The 20,224-nt window shown below is 37.5% G+C and overlaps 2 protein-coding genes across 2 annotated transcripts; both read right to left on the minus strand.

Moving 5' to 3' along the window:
* Positions 1-3,814: 3,814 nt before the first annotated feature.
* On the minus strand, positions 3,815-6,878 carry LOC112173304 (probable flavin-containing monooxygenase 1). Its single transcript, XM_024310915.2, has 5 exons — positions 6,070-6,878; positions 5,499-5,736; positions 5,195-5,370; positions 4,749-5,110; positions 3,815-4,301 (listed from the first exon to the last, which is right to left on the minus strand). The coding sequence occupies exons 1-5, from the start codon at positions 6,505-6,507 to the stop codon at positions 3,950-3,952; spliced, it is 1,566 nt and encodes a 521-aa protein (XP_024166683.1). The 5' UTR covers positions 6,508-6,878; the 3' UTR covers positions 3,815-3,949.
* Positions 6,879-15,510: 8,632 nt separating this feature from the next.
* Positions 15,511-17,246, minus strand: LOC112171389. The gene is made up of 5 exons (XM_024308583.2): positions 17,157-17,246; positions 16,932-17,045; positions 16,453-16,731; positions 15,859-16,340; positions 15,511-15,725 (listed from the first exon to the last, which is right to left on the minus strand). The coding sequence occupies exons 1-4, from the start codon at positions 17,244-17,246 to the stop codon at positions 15,870-15,872; spliced, it is 954 nt and encodes a 317-aa protein (XP_024164351.1). The 3' UTR covers positions 15,511-15,725; positions 15,859-15,869.
* Positions 17,247-20,224: the final 2,978 nt, after the last annotated feature.

Consider the following 20,224-nt stretch of genomic DNA (forward strand, 5'->3'; position numbering starts at 1 on the left):
TCGTTTAATGGTGGCTTCTGCGAGACCATTTTGGGTATGAACATGAGGAACAGGATGTTCAACATCAATCCCAATGGACATGCAATAATCATCAAAAGTCTTTGATGTAAACTCCCCAGCATTGTCTAATCTTATAGACTTAATGGGATGATCAGGGTGGTGAGCCCGTAACTTAATTATTTGTGCTAGGAGTTTAGCAAATGCATCGTTCCTTGTGGACAATAGCATGACATGTGACCAGCGTGTCGATGCATCAACCAACACCATAAAATATCTAAATGGTCCGCATGGTGGTTGAATAGGTCCACAAATATCACCTTGAATTCTTTGCAAGAATGGTATATTTTCCTTGGTGTCCTTTGCATAGGATGGTCTTGATCCTAACTTTGCTAAAGAGCAGGCTTTGCAGAACGAATGATGGGCTTTAGAAACAACCAATGAGGATTTTGGTTGAGCCACAAAGTCACAAGTGACTTTAGAAGTAAAAGTTGGAGACAAAGGACCCTTGGTGGCGTCAATGCCACCCTGAGGCCGCAGGGGGAAGGCGGCGCCGGCCAAGGATGGCCGGATTTGGGGGTGAACGGCGCCGTGAGGCGCAGGGGCTCCTTCGGTGTCCAAAAACCGAGTTTTACTTCTTTTCGTTCTGAAAAAGGGATGTCCGTGTGAAGTCTTTAATAGACGGATCATCATGTCACGACCTGGGTGTCCCAAACGGTCGTGCCAAAGCCTATACGTGTCGGAATCCCATAAATCATCTCTCATGACATGGTTGGATTCAATGACTCGAATAGTGGTTGCATACAACCCACTAGAGCGACACATAAGTTTCTCTAATACTCGTTTATGTCCGTAGTCATTAGAGGTGATGCAAAGGAACTCTTGTCCATTCTCACAATGTGTTTCCACATGAAAACCATTGGCTCTTATATCTTTGAAGCTCAATAGGGTTCTTCCTGCCCTAGGAGCATAAAGAGCTTCGGTGACATTCAAGGTAGTGCCATTAGGCAACATAAATTGAGCTGGTCCTCGACCATGAATCAATTGAGATTGTCCAGCCATCGTAGTCACAGAAGATCGAGTAGGCGCCATCCATAGGAATAGCTGCCTGTTTCGAAGGATGGTATGTGTAGTAGCACTATCCACGAGGCATTCGAGCTCTCCGGGAAACATACTGAAAAATAATAAAGTTCGAATTTAGAATATGTCCAAGACATTTGAATAAAATAAATCGATACTTTATTAATAATAGCCAATGATTACATCAAAGTTTCTTGACCAAAATCTAATCCAATATAAAAATCAAACCGTAGACAAATCGTAGTCACTCAATCCTTTCGGTAATTTCAATTTAGTTGTGACCAGGTAAGGTAAGGCGAGATTTTGGTGGAGCGTTGCTCACTTTTAAAACCGTTCTCTCAGATCAAACCTTGCCTAGACATCACAAGTACTCTTGAGTACGCCTAGAGGGAAAAAGTTAATACAATAAGTCATTTTATTGATTTAAGGCATAATAGCCATTACATAATTCTTGGAAAAGTAAAGGACTATACTAATCAAAATCTGCAGCATCCTTGTGCAATTCTTTGTCAGATTTGAAGTCCGCTATGGTGAGATTGACGTTGACATCATCACCATCTTCTTCTATATTTTCGGCAAAGTTGGCTTCATGCTCTCTGAAGTCTCTAAATGCCTTGTAATGCGCAGCCAATTGTTTGCTTGCGTTGCATTGTTTGAACCAGTGCTCACTAGATCCACATCGATGACACATGTCATTGTGATTTCCTCCCTTTAATTGAGGTGCATTGTTTGCACTTGGGTGGCGTCCCCCATAGGAGTTGGCGCCATTCCCACGGCCCTGGGTGGTTCCTCCATGTCCTGGAGCCCCACGGCCTCCTCTCCCACGTTGCCATGTATTGCCACGTGATCGTCCTTCATTCTGACGAGTACCTTCCTTTGTAGGGCGGTTATATGGACCAGAACGTCCGTTGTGTCCCTTATTCTTAGGGTTCCGCTCCTTGCGCCCTCCTTTGGGTGCATTATTATAATTCGCCTCTTGAACGCTCTTAGTTCCGATAGGCCTTGAATTATAATTCTTCACGAGGATATTATCATGCTTTTCAGCTACAGACATAATAGTAATGAGCTGATGAAATCTCGTGATCCGTCTAGTATCGAACTCCGTTCGATATTGCTTTGAGAGCAAAATTGCTGAGACGGGGAAGGTGGAGAGAGTTTTCTCAATTAGTTCTTGCTCTGTGACGGGTTGTCCACAGAACCCCAACATGGTTTTGAGGCGTAGAACTTCTGAATTGTATTCAGCTACAGACTTGAAGTCGGCGAATCGTAGATTGCCCCATTGAACTTTCAAGTCAGGGAGGAGGGTATCCTTGATATTACCAAATCGCTCTTCTAGCGCGACCCATAATTCTCTAGCATCCTTGATTGCCATGTACTCCAGTCGGAGTGATTTATCCATGTGGCGCCTCATCAAGATGAGGGCGGTGGCATTGTTCGTAGCCGTACGCTCAAATATGAGAGTAGGATTAGGAGCTTGAATTAAGGGTAGGATCCCTTTTGAAGTGAGATGGTGCTCAACATCCGTGGCCCAACTATGATATTCCGAGCCAGTTGAGGTAAGTGCAGGAAAGTCAAGTTTCGACATCCTGAAATAAGAAGAAGAAATATATTAGTTTCGGAGTTTAAAACTTCCACGACAACTAAATATTAAGATTTCCGAGCTATGCTACCAAGAAATCGATTTCCAAGAAAATTGGATTAGACCGAAACAATGATGTTTATAAGGTCATAAATCGATGCTTGCGGACGCTCTTAGTCCGAAGTCTTACGAACGCTCTTAGTTCGTTAATTGCGTGAATCCCCACGATTCCGCATTGAATCGAACCCACGTTCTATGAAAGGTGGGATGAAGAAGAAGGGAGGTTTTGAAGTCCCCGAGAAAAAGAAAGAATTTCAAATCAGGAACTTTAAAGCTTACTCTTTGGATACTTACTTGTTGGTTTTGGATCACGCGCGTGTCGATGCAGGCGTGATGGAGCGAAGTAATCTAAGTAGAGGCGTGCAGCTGATGCGGGGCAGCAGGGGCTGCGGAGGTAGTAGTGGTGCAGGAGTAGCGGAGGCAAACTGCAGGGGCAGCAGCAGTGGTGCAGGGCTGCAGGTGCACGGGTGCGTAGGCGGGGCAGCAGCGTGCGCAGGTGTGCGCGGGGCAGCAGGGACGCTGCAGGGGCAGCGTGGGGTGGACGCACGGGCGCGGGGCTGCAAGGCAGCGAACTGAGCGCGGGGGCGCGCTGGCAGGTAGGCAGGCCGAGAGGGCTGCAGTAGTAGGCGGGCTAGCAAGGGACTAGGTGCTGCAGGGGCTTGCGGCAGATTTCGGTGGGAAGAACTTTTCAGGGTTTTTGGTTTTCTGTTTTTGTGGCTAGAGTCGTGCTGATAACGTGTTTAAGTATATTGGTATTGAGAGAGATTGATGAGAGAAGTGTGTTTCATTATAGAGAATAGGAGCCCTATATATAGGGATTACAAAGTGCATAATCTAATGTTACAAGGAATACCAATCCGTGTAGGATTGGGAAATCTAGAACCTTCTCTCCTATTCCTATTCCTAGTTTGATAAGGCACACTAAACTTGATTTTCCTTCAACATTTTCTTATTTCTTTTGTTTTATTTTTCATGTTTAGGAGAAGGCTAAAAGGCTAAATAGAGGAGTAGGAGCTCCCTATCCTTGAAATTTATTAGAAGAAGAAAATAGCAACTCAGGAGGGGGACCGAACCAAACCTCCCTATTAAGTCAGAAAAAAAACAACTACAGAAATGAAAATTGAGAAAAACCCAGTTGGTCAATTACATGAGAAACATTCATTCATAAAACTTAGTCAATTACAATAATGCTTTTGTTTTGTTTTTGACCAAAAAATGTTTTCATTTTGTTTTTTATTTACTTATAATGGAAATATAATCCGTTGGGCCATAAGGCTCAAATAGTTCAGCAAGAAGTCCCTTCTTCCTTTTGGGATTCCAACCCATATCCTTGCACAATTGGTCATTGTACCATATGTGCAGTGCTCCGATGCATGATCTGCGGTAGTATTTTCCGGAATATCGCTTGGCATACTCATCCCATTGGTTCACATCTTTCTCCATGTCTTTTATGCTTGGTACCTTGAATGTGCCTCCAAGAAGCTCTGCTAGCCATCTGCACCTCATCTCGGATGTGTACAAGTTTGAGACACTCTCGGAGAATCCAATTACAGCTAGTTGTGGAATTCGTCCATGGATGCATTCCCTAATCGAAAATAAAAGGGTAATATCCACGAGCTACTACAGCTAATGAAAGTCTTTTTTTTTTTTTTTTTGAAAGGAAAATGAAAGTCTTTACATTGGCTATATATACAATTAAACTACCAAGTGAATCAAGCTTACACACTCCATAAAAAGAGGGAAAATAGCTGTTACATTATTGCATCCCTGGTTGAAATAAGGCTGATATTGATGAGCTACTACCGTAATTTAAGGGCTTTAAATCCAAGTGATATAAGAAATGAATACACATACTAAAGTTCCTAACCTTCTATGTTGTTAGATTAAAAATTCAGACAATTTACTAAACTAATCTTGTTTCATTGTGCAGCCCAAATTCAGTTTGGAAAATAGCATGTCAGGTATATATTTGGCACAAAACTTGCTCCAGGCCTGTATATGGAAATGGCAGGAATATAGCTAATTTACTAACCTGTAGAGAGGTAAAGTGGACTTGGGTGATCCAGCTATGTAGTCTTGAAATGTTGGTGACACAAAGATGTCTTTAAGCTTCTCATCACCTCTAAATCCAGTAGCCAATATGACCAAATCTGTCTTTACAGGGGAGTTTTCTCCTTCAACCAAAATGCCTTCTTGGCAAAAGCCGAAGCTTTTGGGAGATTTCTTAAGTAAAATGCTTCCTTCTTGGACTCGGTCATAGAATTTTTCAGGCACGGTTGAGATCAGACAGGAACTGATTTCTTGGAGGAAACTATGCTTTGGTACCATTCCATACTTGGATAACCCAAGCTTCTTATCTATGTAGGTTTCAACAAATTTTGAAAATGCCCATCTCTGTTTAACCAATTACAAATCAATTATAATTGTCAGCATTATAAATGTAACTGCATCATTCTAGCTTATGAATATAAGATTTACCAGAGGTGAAAGAATTGTTGCAAGGAGACTGAGTAGGAGGCCTTCACCCGGCTTATGAACCAAAAGCTCCGAGAAGCGATTGAGGTATAAGTACGCCAGAGGCACACCCCATGGGAGATAGTCAGGAACATTCCAGTGTTCTGTCTTGTACAACACTGTACATGGATGTTCTACCCCTGCAAAATTTGACCAACGAAAGGATCAAGAGAAATTTATATACAAAGTTACAAACTATGAATAATTGACCTCATTAATTTTGTGGCACATCTACGGCGCATGTGCATGACAAGAAAATTTCCAATACCATTTGCATTTGAGCACTCCATTGCAATGTCCAATGCAGATTTCTGAAACCCAACAACTGTTACTTGCTTTCCTTTCACAAATTCAGCGGCGCTTTCGTAATCCTTGGAAGCATATTCCATCGAGTGTATGACCTCGCCATGAAATTCTTCTGGACCCTTGTTCGGAGGAAATTTGGGAATGTTTGGAATACCACTGAATCGTCCAATGCAGAGGACTAAAAAGTCTACCAAGTAAACCTGCTTGAACTCACACTCAATGATCAATGCGACTATATCTTACTATATGGTAAATTTGCTTGTTTAAGAACATTGCATGCCTGCAACTAAAATATTGACGGTCTGAAAACATATCATCTTCTACGAGCCAAGTAAATTGGCTTTTTCATCATAGTATGTTTGAACAGTGATTCAGAAACTTTTCTCAGATTAAAATTGAACGGTCGTTCAACACAAAAAGAATATTACTCTATAATAATTAATTAAAGATCAACAAAAAACTCAATAATATTCACAATAAAAAAATCAATAAAACTTACAAGTAAAGTTAACAATACATAAAGTGGTACATACCTCAGTTGAAGGGCTTTGTTTGTCTTCTAGCGTAACTTTCCATTTCCCCTTCGAGCTGAAAGGCTCACCGGTGCCGGCCCAGAGACTCCATAATTGCATCTCATCCTCAGATGGACCTTCATACTCTATACCACACACTTTGGTATTGAATTTGATGTGCCTGAGCAAGTCGAAATGTTGAGCGTATGATTGGATGTAATCCATAACTTGATGCTGGTTTGGAAAGTCCTCTGTCACTGAAGAAGGCCATGGAAAATCTGAGAATTGGTAGACTGCTTTAGGAGTTTGGAGCTTGGTACTCTCAAAAGTTTTGGTCCATACCCCTCCGATGGTGCTCGAGGATTCGAACACGATGGGTTGAAAGCCCTTTGAAAGGGTGTACTTGCAGGCAAGAAGGCCACTGATCCCAGCTCCTATTATGGCCACCTTCTTCCCCATCAATTATGATCTAAGTTGTTGCTATGAGTCTTGATTTGTATGCTTTTTCATATAAAGCCTTTGTATTTATAGATTACATTATTTATTAATGTATCTTGATCGATATACAGAATCTTTTACGTGGCAATACATACCACCCCGCCAAAGAAAGATGATGGAGAGTTTGACCCGACATGGCACTATATGCTGATCAAATTTTTAGAAGAAAGTGAAATGGAAACTCGGTGGTTTTTTTGTTTTTTATTTTTTGTTAAGGAAAAATGATGGGATGCACCGCCAAAGTTTTTCACGACTTGTAGCCTTCCCGACCAGGACCACCGGCAGGTCTTGGACGCTTACCTGGTCCAATTTTGGACACGGATTGGCTTTCACGTGTATGTAAGTTTTTTGTCTAATAACATGCCAACCCTTTATTTGGCTGAATTGGAAAGTGAGAGGTAAAGGAAAAATGGGTAAGTAGTAATGCATAATTGAGAAGCCAGACTCTTTTTTTTTTTTTGGATAATACTTGGCCAAGGCTGACCAAATCCAGTAAGAAAGTGACACGTGTATGATAATAGCTAGAAACCTTTTTTTTTTTGTTTTTTGAGAAAAAGGGCGGTGCGGCAGCCCTCAAACTAGGAACTTAATGAAGAGTAAAGTGAGAGAGAGGGAGAAAAAGAGATAGAGTGCCTTGAAAGAAGGGAGGCCACCACGGACTGGTTGGAGTACTCTGAAGAAGAAGAGAATGCTCGAAAGGTTGTGGGGCACCTCGCGAAACGGGGTCGTATTGGTTCTAGGGTCTGCATCTCCCACTCAAATCTCAGAGTCAGATGTTTTGCCACTCCTCGATGGCTCTGTCCCCTGGATTTGGTTTTCTTTGCTTTCAAATGTTTTCTGGACCTTTCAAATAGTTTTCTGAATCGGGTGGTGCTTCTGCCAAATCTCTCCGAACCTCGTTACCAGCGGCGCCTCTATTCTTAAAACTGCCGCGCCGCTCAGAGTTGCCGTGTTGAAGATCAGTGACGCCATCGTTTTGATCGATGGGACTGAGAAGTTATTTTCTACTCTTCATTGTTTGAATTCAAATTTGCTCACCACCAATGCTTTAGTGGTGATACCACCACTCAATATATAATTATAGTTAATCATGATATTTTATTAAAAAAATAAATTTTAAGTATTAAATTAATTCTACATGACGTGGCAAGTTTTAATACGGTGTTGATATCATCATAAAATAAAAATGATGAGCAAATTTGAATCCTCATTGCTTTGGCTCAAATCCCACTTTATACACGTGCCATCTTCTTAGTGGATTTAGCTAGCCTTAGCCAAGCATTATCTCTTTCTTTAGTTCTTTTTACCTCTATCCGCCTCTTATGGTGCATTTTCAGATTTTCTCTTAGAGGAGTGTTAAGCTCACACTCGCACTCAAAGGTGAGGTGAATAAGACATGTGTCAAGTTTTCATAAATTTTTAATATTAAATTAGACAATAACAATAAAGGGTGTTATAGATTTATTTTATTTCATATATATCCTTGAATCTATTTAGTTCCCGTGTCTTCCCCGACCTCCGAGTCATCAGCATAACTGGGCAACTCCAAAACCTCCTCATATTTCTGCTTTGGAGTTGGACTCAGGGGGTGAGAGAGAATGATACATCAAAAACAAGACTTGTGCTTGCTTTGATTATTGCTTCTGTGATTAAGTTTATGGAATTGGGTATCTCTATCTGGGTTTTCAATTTCGAATAAGATGGATTATGTTGTTCATTGGTTTTAAATGGGTTGCTTGTATTAGGGTCTGACCTTTTGATTTGAGGTGTGAATTGGGTTTTGGTTTGAAGGAGCCTGCTGGTGTCAACTTTGACTTTGACTATGACAAGATTTGTGTTTGTGGTCATTTTGTTAATCAAGTCATGATCAAGCAGATACTTGGTAAGATTTCAAGGAAGGCCTCGAAGTGTGAATTAGGGGGTGCATCAATACTTCAATCAGTTCAAGAAAGAGTGATTTAGCAAGTGATGGGACAAAAAAACCCAAAGAACGTACCTCTTTCAGAGCTCGATGGTGCTTCGCGTTTGGCAAATCGTGGTGGAACCAATAGCTCCCCCCTAGTTATAAATTCGAAGCTGAATGGTAATTCTGTTACTGCTTCTTAAGAAGCGTCGCCAGCATTTAGGGCAGGGCCGGTTTTGAGGTTCTTGATGCCGAGGGTGAAATCTTTTTTAGTGCCTAGGTCGGTCCTGAGATTTTTTTTTTGTTGATGATTCTGAGATTAATTCGACTTTGAAAAATTATAAACTAATGACAGGTTTTTAGAATAATCAACGAAACCACAAAAACAAGAAACAAAATTTCTAAAATCTAAAATTTCAAAAATAAAGAACACCAAATATCTATTTTGATCTATACGACTATACCTCAACCTGCATCATCGAATGTCCAAAAATATGTCTACTCACCATAGAAAAACAGAAAAATAGAGAGGAGAAAGATTATTGGGAGATGAAAAGAAGATAGGGGAAATATTGAAAATGACAAATGATGCAAGTGAATTGAGGGATTTACTAACCATAAAAACCCCAAATTTAAAGAGAAATTTGTTTGATTTCAAAGTTTTGAAGAGAGTGAAAGAATCTGCTATAATGTTGCATGACTTTTTACAGTTCTTGATGACTCGAAGAGTTGAAGAAGAAGAAAACACGTAGCTAGTATCGTCTAGGCTTCTTTTTTTTTTTTTCTTCTTTTTAAAATAGAAAGAGGATCAAAGGGTTTCACTCCTGCCCCCATGGTGACTCGAACCCATGACTTCGTACATAGGTAGCGGGTGCTCTAACCACTGAGCTAACACCACTTCGTCATCGTCTAGGCTTCTGAAATAAAAGTTTTTTTTTTATTTTTTTTTTCACGTTCCCTAGCATATATATATATATATATATATATATATATATATATATATATATATAAAACCTTGTATTCAAAAAAATTGTGCCCTACCTTCCCTTGGGCCCTGGGCTATCGCCAAGGCTGTCCTTGGGCAAGGCTGGGCCTGATTTAGGGATGTGCCAGGCTCTGAAAAGTAGATATCGTTTATCAAGAAGCTGGACTTGCGTTGTCTTTAACTTCACTGATCCAGCAAAGCATATGAAGAAAAAAAACATCAAACGGTAGACATTGCTTGAGCTGGTGGAAAATCGGAGAAAGAGTAAGTCGTTTTGGAGCACTAAGACTCTGGTTCATCTATGTTGCTTGACTCAGGGCGAGTCGAGTTGCTGAGTTATGCTGATGGTTCGGTGGTAGAGAGAGATACGGGAAATGATTAGACTCAGGGATATACATGGAAGAAAACAAATCCAAAACAGCTTTTATTTTTAGAGGAATTTAAATCAAGGTCCAATTTCGTAGTTCAATAAGAGCAAATGCACCCCAAGAGTCTAGGCAAAGGCAAAAGGCAAGGTCTTGCCTCCCATTTGAGCACTATTCACTAATATTGCCTTTGCCTCCTAATTTTTTCATGCACCCCAAATAAGTAAGGTCAATGCCTCTCAATCATCCACTATTTAATCCAATGGTTGTTTTTTTATAGATGTAATCCAATGGTACAAAAGCAGCCCCAGATATAGCCATTGGAACAAAAGTAGTTGATACAAACATATTTAATCCCACCATGTTTAACTACAAGACAAAAGTGATCAACATGCATTACTCTACGTCACCTTCCATGTGAGGCCCATGTGCCATTTTGGTCGACCAAGTCAAAGTCCAAGACTTGCCATTGGGCTTGGTCGGGAAGGCATCTGATCGTCCAACAAGTTTGCGGTGCATTGCAGCGTTGTCATTTTTTGCCATTTTGGCTGGTCTTGGACGTCCAAGATCAGTGCGGTGCATTTGCTCTAATGGATGCAGTCCGGTCACTTTTTTTTTGTTAATTGCGGTCCAGTGACTATTTGTTATGTCCAATTTGCCCCTTTAGGTCAAGAAAAGAAACAAATTTAAATTACCTGATTTTGCGAAATTTTCATTATTATTATTTTTAATTTTTCAAATATTGAAATTTAAATTATTAATTATACATAATCATTCCAAAAATTATGAATAAATATAAAATGAACATAACTAAACAATATAAAACTTAAAACATCAAGTCAACCTAACCACGAGGTATAATTAAAGAATTTAAAATTAATTTAACCAAAAAGTATGCAAGCATAAGTGTTTTACCTCATGCAAAGGCATATATTTTCACTTCACAAAGAGAAAAAAAGGTATTCTAGTATAAACCTAACCAAAGGGTAGAAAGTGCTTTAGGGTACAAGGTACATATAATTATAAATCAACCTAACTACAAGGTACATATAATTATAAAACACGAAATCAACATAAAAATAATATGCAAACTAGAATGTTTAACCTTATATAGAGGTATAATTATTTTCACCTCATAAAGAGGTAAGTTTTTCACCATATATGTCTAAAATAAAGGTAAAAGTTTAACCACGCACTAATGGGGTAAAATGTGAGGGAGAGACCACAGTATTAGGGAAATGGTATTACAAAAAAATAAAAAAATAAAATAAAAAAATCTTAGGGGGGTGTATTCAATTAAGAGTCTACAAGATTTTTTTGTATTTTAGAAGTCTATGGGTATTCAATTGAGATTTTAAACAGTCCTTTAAAATCTTGATGTATTCAATTAAGATTTAAAATTATCCATTCAAATCCGCTGATATTCAAAAGTATACGGATTTTTAAGGATTTCATTAAATGCTGGATTTTGGGGATTTTATAGTGCTTTTTATACATATCGAAACTCAAAAACAATCCAACCACTTCCCAAAAGATTTTGATGGATTCTTTCTTACTCAAAAAATAAAAAACCTCTTCATCCAAAAAAAAAGGCATTACTCAACAGATGACACTCATCCATTTTGTCTTAGACTTATTTTCCCACTATCTTCATTTGCCTCTACTCTCATCTAATAATTTTTTATTTTATTTTTATCACTATAGCTCTAGAAGCCTTAATCCTTCTAGCTAATAAAGCTCACTTTCAATGGTATTATTAAGATGATACATATATACACACATGATTCTTTTGTAAATTAGATATGAAATAAATTATGTCATTAGTTTACTACTTTATTTTTTGTGTAACATTTTGGCTTGTTAGTTTTCTCTTATTGTTCATATATCATTATACACAACATAAAGAATGGTAGATTGCCATACTTTCTTGTCATTGATATAGCATTATAGTTGGATCTATACATCCATTGCTTAATTAAAGAAGAAGAAGAAGAAAAAAAAATTAACCTACCAAAAACATCATAAGCTAGGATTTGTAAAATCTAAACAAATACTAGTAAATCAATCCATTAAAATCAATCAGAGTCCATATAGAATTTAAACAATCTGTGGATTAAGTAAATCCATGGATTATAAAAACTCAAACAAAGTCTTTTAAAATCTGAATTGAATACACCCCCCTTAATGTGGTATTAGGGAAGACCTCCTTAGAGTGTTTTGGGTAAGAGGGAATTAAAAAAACTTAATGGGGTAAGTGGAAAACAAATCTCTAGAAATGGGTTAAATTGATAAAAACCCTATTAAATAAGGGTATATTAGGAATGAAAAATTTAAGTGTTGGGTCAGCAAGATAGAAAAGGAAATAAATCAAATATGGCAGCTGAGTCATAGGACCGCGATTAACAAAAAAATTCATCCGGACTACAATCAATATAAAATCTATATTTTGAACTTTAATCAAATTAACCTGTCCAATTTAATATCAAAAACTATGAAAACTTGACACTTGTCCGAAGATGGCTCACACTCAATTATGAGAACTTGAAACATATTCTGAGTATAGCTCACACACACTCTTTAGCCTAACACTTAATGACTTACGAATCAGTCACAGTGGTATTAATTAATTAATAATTACTACTGTGATGTGACATAACTTGAAGATGTTAATTTCTATTGAGCAAATCCGAATTCGTTTAGGACTTCTGTCTTGTTGAGACATGAAATTCAAAAACAGTGGCTGCTTTAGAAAGTGCTAGTCAAGTTTCGAAGATTGTTGGTTAGCTCTCCTCTCTGTAATGTGAACCCAACAGTAGATTATAGAAACTGAAGAATATTATCTGTTTAATTGACTAGAATATTCTTCACTGCGACCTCAAAGTTTGTAACGGTCGTATGAACAGAGAAATTACTGTTTGAAGTTTAACAACATTTGTTTCCATAACAGGGCAGAAGAATTTTATATGGTTAACATGAAAAACGCAACCAAATTTATAATACTTCTTAGGAATAAAGCAAAATCGTCATTGTGATTCAGAATATTATCCCTTTTGGGGTCAAATATTAAGAAATGATGTTCATGTGCATCACTCTGGAGTCGGGTTCGAAAAACAGACCATGGTTATGTGTATGACAGAAAGGCAAAGCAGATCTGCCATGAATTCAGGTTGCTGATGATAATAATTCACTAATAAAAGTAATGGCTTCGGTCACATTTGGAGTGGTAATGAGTGATGATCAATCAGCCAAAGTTACGTGTTGCCGCGTGACAATAATTCAGATTACTTATTGACGAGTGAGATCATGCCGCAACGTGCTGATTCTTCAATCTTATTCACATTTTTCTGATCCAGAATTCCAGATTATATGGAGGATTTGGAGGATTTGTTGATATGGAGGATTTGTTTCAAAAAGATGCAACTATAAAGTAATCCCACACCGCCGCACCGGGACACAAAATATATAACTGTCGTTTTCTTGAGATAAAACATCTGTACATGGAGTTAAGAAATTGATCGGATAGACCTGGAGTATGGAGAGTTTAACCTAGAATTTTGGAATATATGAAATAATTATGAATATGAAATTCATATAGAGAAACTGTTTGATCAGTTCAATATTATTAATGAAGCAAATAAGTAATTTCAGTTTGTCTTCTCAGAGATCAGAGATCTTAATGTGAATGCCATTCTGAAACCCTAACATAGGATTTCGAGCAATTTATGCCCCTCTGATCAGTGACCATTGACACGACCCACCCCGAATTTCATCCTGAAATCAGAGGTGGCCCTGTGGGGCCCACCTTAGGAAATAACTCTACCGAAAATTCAGCAGAGTCACCCCTAAAAATAAACTACCCAAAACCTGTAGAATTACATTCACACTTCTAAAAAAACCATCCTTATTCTTCTGGACCCACCCTGCTCCTCGAAACACAACAACTCCACAATAAGTAACTGAAATCCGAAAATAACATATTCTTAATTACACCAAAGTAACTTCCAAACTTTAAGATACTTAACCCACAGGTTATCAGAGCAATCTAAAAGAGGAAAAAGAAAATAAAAACACACGTAGGTTCAACAGTTAACATACAATGAAAACAACAGCAGCAGATGCTATGCCCCGAATCCTACTATGCTAAACCAGCTACTCTGTAGACTGGGCATTTGAAACCGAAGGGCCCAGGGGAAAGTACATAAAAACATTAGTGTGAGTGGACAAAAATAAGTAATTGCAAAATAAAAAGGAGTTATACTTTCCCACATTTATCCCTTTGAAAATCCAATGCATGCAATAAGGGTAAAGACAATTATCTTAAAATCAAGCATCTTGTAAAACCAAGCCAGTCCCGCTGGATAAGTGAAAACCGGACCAGCCCCGCTAGTCAAAGATAAATAAAGAATATGGGGAAAGCATTATCACCATACGATAAAATGGGAGCCTCCCAGGCTCGGGTCGGAGTGTCCCACACTCTTGAGCATCCCATGCTCTGCTCTACTCACCCACAAACACATAATAAGCGGAGAGGAGTACTAATAGGCTAGCTAGTAATAAATATGACGACCCAGGTATGGTGGGTTAAAATCATGAAAATCGAAAACAGAAGGGTTCCTCAATATCTCACAAGAAGAAAATATAGAAGCCAATGGTGTGACCCCGCACACCCAAAAATATTCTCAATTCACAAACCAATATGTGAGGTTAAAGTAAATCCATAAATCCCAACGAAAATCCCATTTTCGAAGATTTCTTGGGAAACTCAAAATCTACTAATAAATTTTGCTTTCAATTTCGAAAATCACCTCGGAAAACAATTCATCAAAAATCATTCTAAATGATGAGTTTAAAATGGAGCATAACAATTGCTAATCCGAAGTCCAATCGACAAATAATTCCATATTTAAAAAAAATCGGATAATATGCTTAATAATTAAAAGGATAATTTAGATAAATTCTTAATTTAGAAAAATTTAATTGCATGCATTATTTAAAATCAAACGTCCACTCACAGTATACGGCTAAGGTGGTATCCAAGCGTAAGGATCCTCGTCGAGTGATGAGTCGCACTACCAGAAAAATGGTCTTTTACGGCCCACAAAGAACGCCGTAAAAGACAAATTACGGCACACAAAAAAGCGCCGTAAATGGGCATGTCGTAAAAGACAAAACTCTTTTACGGCGTGTTTAGAGAAAGCCGTAAAAGACCCCGCCTGCACGCAGTGAAAGGCAAATAAGAGCGCCGTAAAAGAGTTTCAGAGAATTTGAATTTCGATTTTGAAATATAAAAGCGCGCCGTAATTGACCAAAAAAGTGCGCCGTAAATGATCTCAGAAGCACGCCGTGATTGATCTTAGAAGCACGCTGTAAAAGACAAAAATAGCGCGCCGTAAAAGGGTTCTATAAATTATTTATTTCGATTTTGAAATATAAAAGTATGCCGTAATTGACATCAAAAGCACGCCGTAATTGACATCAGAAGCACGTCGTAACTGATCTTAAAAACACGCCGTGATTGACTAGCAAGCAGGCCGTAAATGTGGTCCTGTTTACATAAATGTTTTTGAAAATTTGTGGCGGGTAATATTTGCGCCGAATTTTTTTTTCCTGTAAATTTTGCAATACCATTTCAAAATCTAAATAAAACTACACAAACCTTTGAGATAAGAATGTAGATAATAAACTGGAAGTATGAAATTGCAAAATGTAAATTAATTGCCAATAGCAATTCAATACTGTATAGAATTGAAACAACTTAATACCAACAAATTATCATCACAATGCATACCAAAATAGAAAACATTCTAGATTACTAGAGAGCATCTTAGATTAGAATTGTCTTTGTTCATTGCAAAAGATAAATCTATGGTGATCCATGGTTTGACCTTTTGAACATCTTCATACCATGCATGGTGCCAATTTTTACCTGCACAACCAAAACAAACACAAAAAGAGCAATGAAATGTAGCCTGTCATATTGTTTTTCATTCAAGGAAAAAACATGCAGCTAAAGTTCTAATTTAGCAATTAATGTATCATAAGAAAATAGAAGCAATTACCTCCAAAATGCCTAATTCACTTTGATGTACTTGATAGGCCATGCAATCATACTTCCTGTGGATGCATAAAGTTTACTAAACTCGCTTGTTGGGCGATACAAGGCTATATCATGAAAAACTTCATGCACCGATACTTTCCAACAATCATGGCCAAGAGGCACATGATGCACCTCAACTTCTGGATCTTTTGATATAATTCTAGCACTTGCAACAACTACTTCTTCTTTAGCAAACCGACTTAACAACTGTACTTGTTTCCCCAAACCTGTCTTCTGGACCTTTTTGGGGTTATCTTGTTGCTTCTTTCCATTAAAACTTTGCTGAATTGGCCTGCCATTTTCTGTCTCATTATAAGAACTTCTAACACTTGCATCTTTCTGTTTGCTCTGTGCTATATCACTACCAGTACTTCTAACAGTTGGATTTTCTTTACGTTTTCTATTTCCAATCTCAGTAACAGATTGTTGTGCACTAGTGTGTTCCTTTAGTGAAATCCAAAAAAAAAAAAAAAACAGTCAATAATCTAACTAAATGTATCAAAAAGAGGTGAGATATGTACTGTATTAGCATCAACTAATGTAAGTGAAAACTTACATTGTTAATTCCTCCTTGGTCTAGCCGAGCACAAAGGCCTCTCACCATCTCTTGCAATTTGTCTACCACTTGTGTTTGAGCAGCAAGAGCATTCTCTAACATTGTGACCTTGTTACTTACATGTAGTTGAGCATCAACTTTAGAAGGTAGCGCACCGAACCCATACCCTCTTACTCGTCCTCGGGGATCTGGACCAAGTACTTTTGCAACAGCATCATTCTTTATAGAAGACGGTCCAGAAAATGTTTCTTCTTCTTCCTTGTACTTTTTCACTTGTTTCTACATATATAAAGAATCCATAACTAAATATATAAGTATAGAGTGCTAGAAGATTTATGTAATTCAAAGGCTAAGACATAATTGAGCTGGAAGTAATAATGTGCTAGACCAAGCTGGAAGTAATAATGTGCTAGACCAGTATGTATATATATTATATATTTTGAAATAAAATATTTAACTATAGATGCTTGCATTGTTACCACTATTTCTGAATCCACAGCTTCCTCAGTTGACCCTTTCTTTTGTTTTGCTTCATACGCACGAAGCCAAACATCAGACCTTGATATTGCATCCGGCGTTTCACTTTGTTGCTTCTATGGAATAAGGAAGCACATATTAATTATGACTGTTATTTTGATATTATGACCTCAACAAACTAATCAAATTATTCTTACCAACTTTGGTGCTAGGCCATTTTATGATACCAAAGCAAAACAGTACTGTAATGTCTTAATTTCCTCTTCATTGTAAGTAGTTTGGTATGAGGTTTCTAATGATATGCAAAGTAGAGTCATAGTTGCTCTGTAATCCTCCACTTTGTTAAGTGAAATATACTGAAAACACAATCTATGTTATCTCAACTTGAATTGCTTTTGTTATTGGAGTTTGTATGCATGAAGTTTTTAAGCCCAAGGGGGTTAGTGCTTCTGTAATCCTTTGCCAGGATCTTTATAGTAATGGAATTAACTCTACTACTGGATGTCCTGTGTCCATAAAAGTACCATTTAGTGCTTTAAGGATGAAAAACTTATTTAGGTTGCTGTTAGTAATTGAATATTTTGGTTGCAGATCAAGTATTATTGACTCTCGATCCCACTTATTGAGGCCTTGAGGGGATTCCAAATAATTAGGTATGAATATATGTTTAAAATCTAACTGGTATCAAGGGCATATCAGATCATTAGGTACCTGTGAATATATGACTATATCTTAAGCATGACCTCTATGTTTTCTATCGGCTGTATGTTTTTGTTTCTAGAGTTTCTTTTGATGATTGTTATTTATATGCTTTTGGTCCTATACAAATATATATAAATGAAGTCAGTGTTGCAGAACAATAATATATATAAATGAAGTCAGTGTTGCAGAACAATAATATATATAAATGAAGTCAGTATCTGCACAACAATAATATATATATATATATATATATATATATATATATATATATATATAAATGAAGACAGTGTCTTGACAAAAATGAAGTTGGTGAGAAGTAGAAATGTTACCTAGCTCAACTTGTAAGCTAGTTTTCGTGGTAGAATGATCACCAGCTACGGTCTGGTTTTGCTAGCAACCTGGAAAGAAAGACAAGCTTATAACAACCTGGACGTGACACAAAATCTGGACTTTGAAAGCATGTGTATATATCCACACACAGATATTCACTTCTCAGACTAGTCTAAGATAAATGCAACATAGTTATTCATTCAAGAAATCCAAACATACCAAAACTTAGTCAGAACAATAACTTCAATAGCCCTAGTTTCTCAGTCAATCTAAAGACATGCAATCATCAGATAAAAGCTTAGCCATCTCCAATTAGCAAAGAAACCCCAAATTGCTACTGAAATCCCCAAACTTCAGCCTCATACATGACACATCTAATCAAAATATCACAAATTATCACAACCAAAAACAAAACTGAAGCTTATCCTATAAATTTTCATACAGTTACACAATTTTGTTCCCATACAAAATAAATCACCACATTTGCATTGACATCAATGCTAGGACTAGCTACGTATAAACCTTAATAAATGCCTTGTACCATCTTAGCTCCCTTTAAATCTACTACTTAATCTCCTTCATAAGAGGAGATTTCCCAAATGTCACCAAGAAACATCCTTCACAATATTGTAAACTGTTTAGAGTCAATTTCAACCACAACAACCTGCTCGAAAACATGAGATTATTAGGTGTACGTCATACGTACACAATCTCTCATCTTGCTTTCTGCAATGTCCTTATGTGCATAAGGTGAAGTCTGGCAAACCTAGATCAACCTTGATAATTAATCTGCAGGAAATGAAGAATTTGTATTCAAATATTAATAACTTATTTTCTTTCCCACCTTGGCTTTTGGCTTACAGTGGCTTAGTTCACTAACGTCCAATTAATCTTTTCCTTTTCTTTCTTCTGGGGTGAAGACGCAGACTGAAAATAAAGTGAACTTTATACACAGATAGAATGAGATCATTGAGATGTTGCTTGCTGCATCTTAAACGAAGCAAGCAAATTATCACAAACACCAACCATAAACGAGTTGCTACAAGAACAACAAATAATTAAAAGCATGTACAGAGAAATCTATAAATGCAAAATCAGTACTAATAACAAAAGTACGGGATCTTTGGATTGCAATAGTTACACTTTCATACCCATCAAGCAACATTTGCTCGCAATAGTACGGGATCTCTAATAACAATACCATCCTTATTTCATACCCATCAAGCAAAGCAGCAACATTTGCTCGCTACACTTTCAGCTTACATTCATGCATCTGCCTTCGATACAACTCTGACACTATTTCAGAATCAATTTGTTCGCTGTTCATACCCAATTCACATAATGCTTCTTTAAACAGAGATGAGGGATTCAAACTGACAGTTATTCCATGGAAAGACAAATACCACGAGGTTAAGTTGGTTGAGATATTACTTGTTAACATCTCCAATTAATTTTTGCTATATCAGTCTCTTCCAGTCATGTTAATGATATATAAGTTAATATCCATTAAATGCTACAAGTAAATTACTAGAACATAACAACACTGATGTTGGCCACCATGGGAGCACAAATGAAATTAAATAACTGCAACACTGAGAAGCATAAGATAACTGCAAGAGAAATGAAATTAACTGAATCTTATCTAGAGCCTAGGAACTGGTGTTGGCCACCATGGGAGCACAAATGGGTAGACCATTTTAGAAACTGATGGACTGCAAGTTTGGGGAACTAACACGAAAATTGCACATGACAATGAAGTCACTTAAACCAAAAACCAGGATATCCTTATTATTTGGGTGGAAACCTAGTATACCTCTTTGCTCAAGCTTATATGAAAGTCAGTTATCAAAGAATAGATCTTTAATCATCTGATTTAAGGGAACCCTTTGACTATCGAATACCATTTCTTCAATTTAATTTCCTCTGGCGTTGTCTACCTCTTCTCTCGACTCCCAGACACTTGAATCATCATGAACCTATTGCAGGCACAACAGAAGACACCCTCGGACCTCGGCAAACACCTAGATACATATCGAAGTTCAAACGGCACCTTAATTAACCAAACTGATTGTACTCCCAAACAGGTCCACCTCAATTACACTATACCTCCCTGATTAAGTAAACCAAACCGGCCAATACTTTGAGAAGAGGACCTCCGTTGTTCAAAGAGGGACTTCTTGAGTTGGTTATCAGTTTGAGATTTGAGAGCGTCGTTTAAGATTTCAACAAAATCAAACAATAGAGAACAAAATTTTCCAATTAT

This window comes from Rosa chinensis, chromosome 6, assembly GCF_002994745.2.
Source record: "Rosa chinensis cultivar Old Blush chromosome 6, RchiOBHm-V2, whole genome shotgun sequence".
Classification (NCBI taxonomy): Eukaryota; Viridiplantae; Streptophyta; class Magnoliopsida; order Rosales; family Rosaceae; genus Rosa; species Rosa chinensis.

Excerpts from the sequence above, each read along its gene's own strand:
- LOC112171389 (XM_024308583.2), bottom strand. The coding sequence starts at position 17,246 with ATGACTCTACTTTGCATATCATTAGAAACCTCATACCAAACTACTTAC. Across the intron at positions 16,732-16,931 it reads CTGTGGATTCAGAAATAGTG|AAACAAGTGAAAAAGTACAA; the intron begins GTAACAATGCAA and ends TTATATATGTAG. Across the intron at positions 16,341-16,452 it reads ACCAAGGAGGAATTAACAAT|GAACACACTAGTGCACAACA; the intron begins GTAAGTTTTCAC and ends ATTTCACTAAAG.
- LOC112173304 (XM_024310915.2), bottom strand. The coding sequence starts at position 6,507 with ATGGGGAAGAAGGTGGCCATAATAGGAGCTGGGATCAGTGGCCTTCTT. Across the intron at positions 5,111-5,194 it reads CAACAATTCTTTCACCTCTG|AGATGGGCATTTTCAAAATT; the intron begins GTAAATCTTATA and ends TTGGTTAAACAG. Across the intron at positions 4,302-4,748 it reads TCCACTTTACCTCTCTACAG|GGAATGCATCCATGGACGAA; the intron begins GTTAGTAAATTA and ends ATTTTCGATTAG.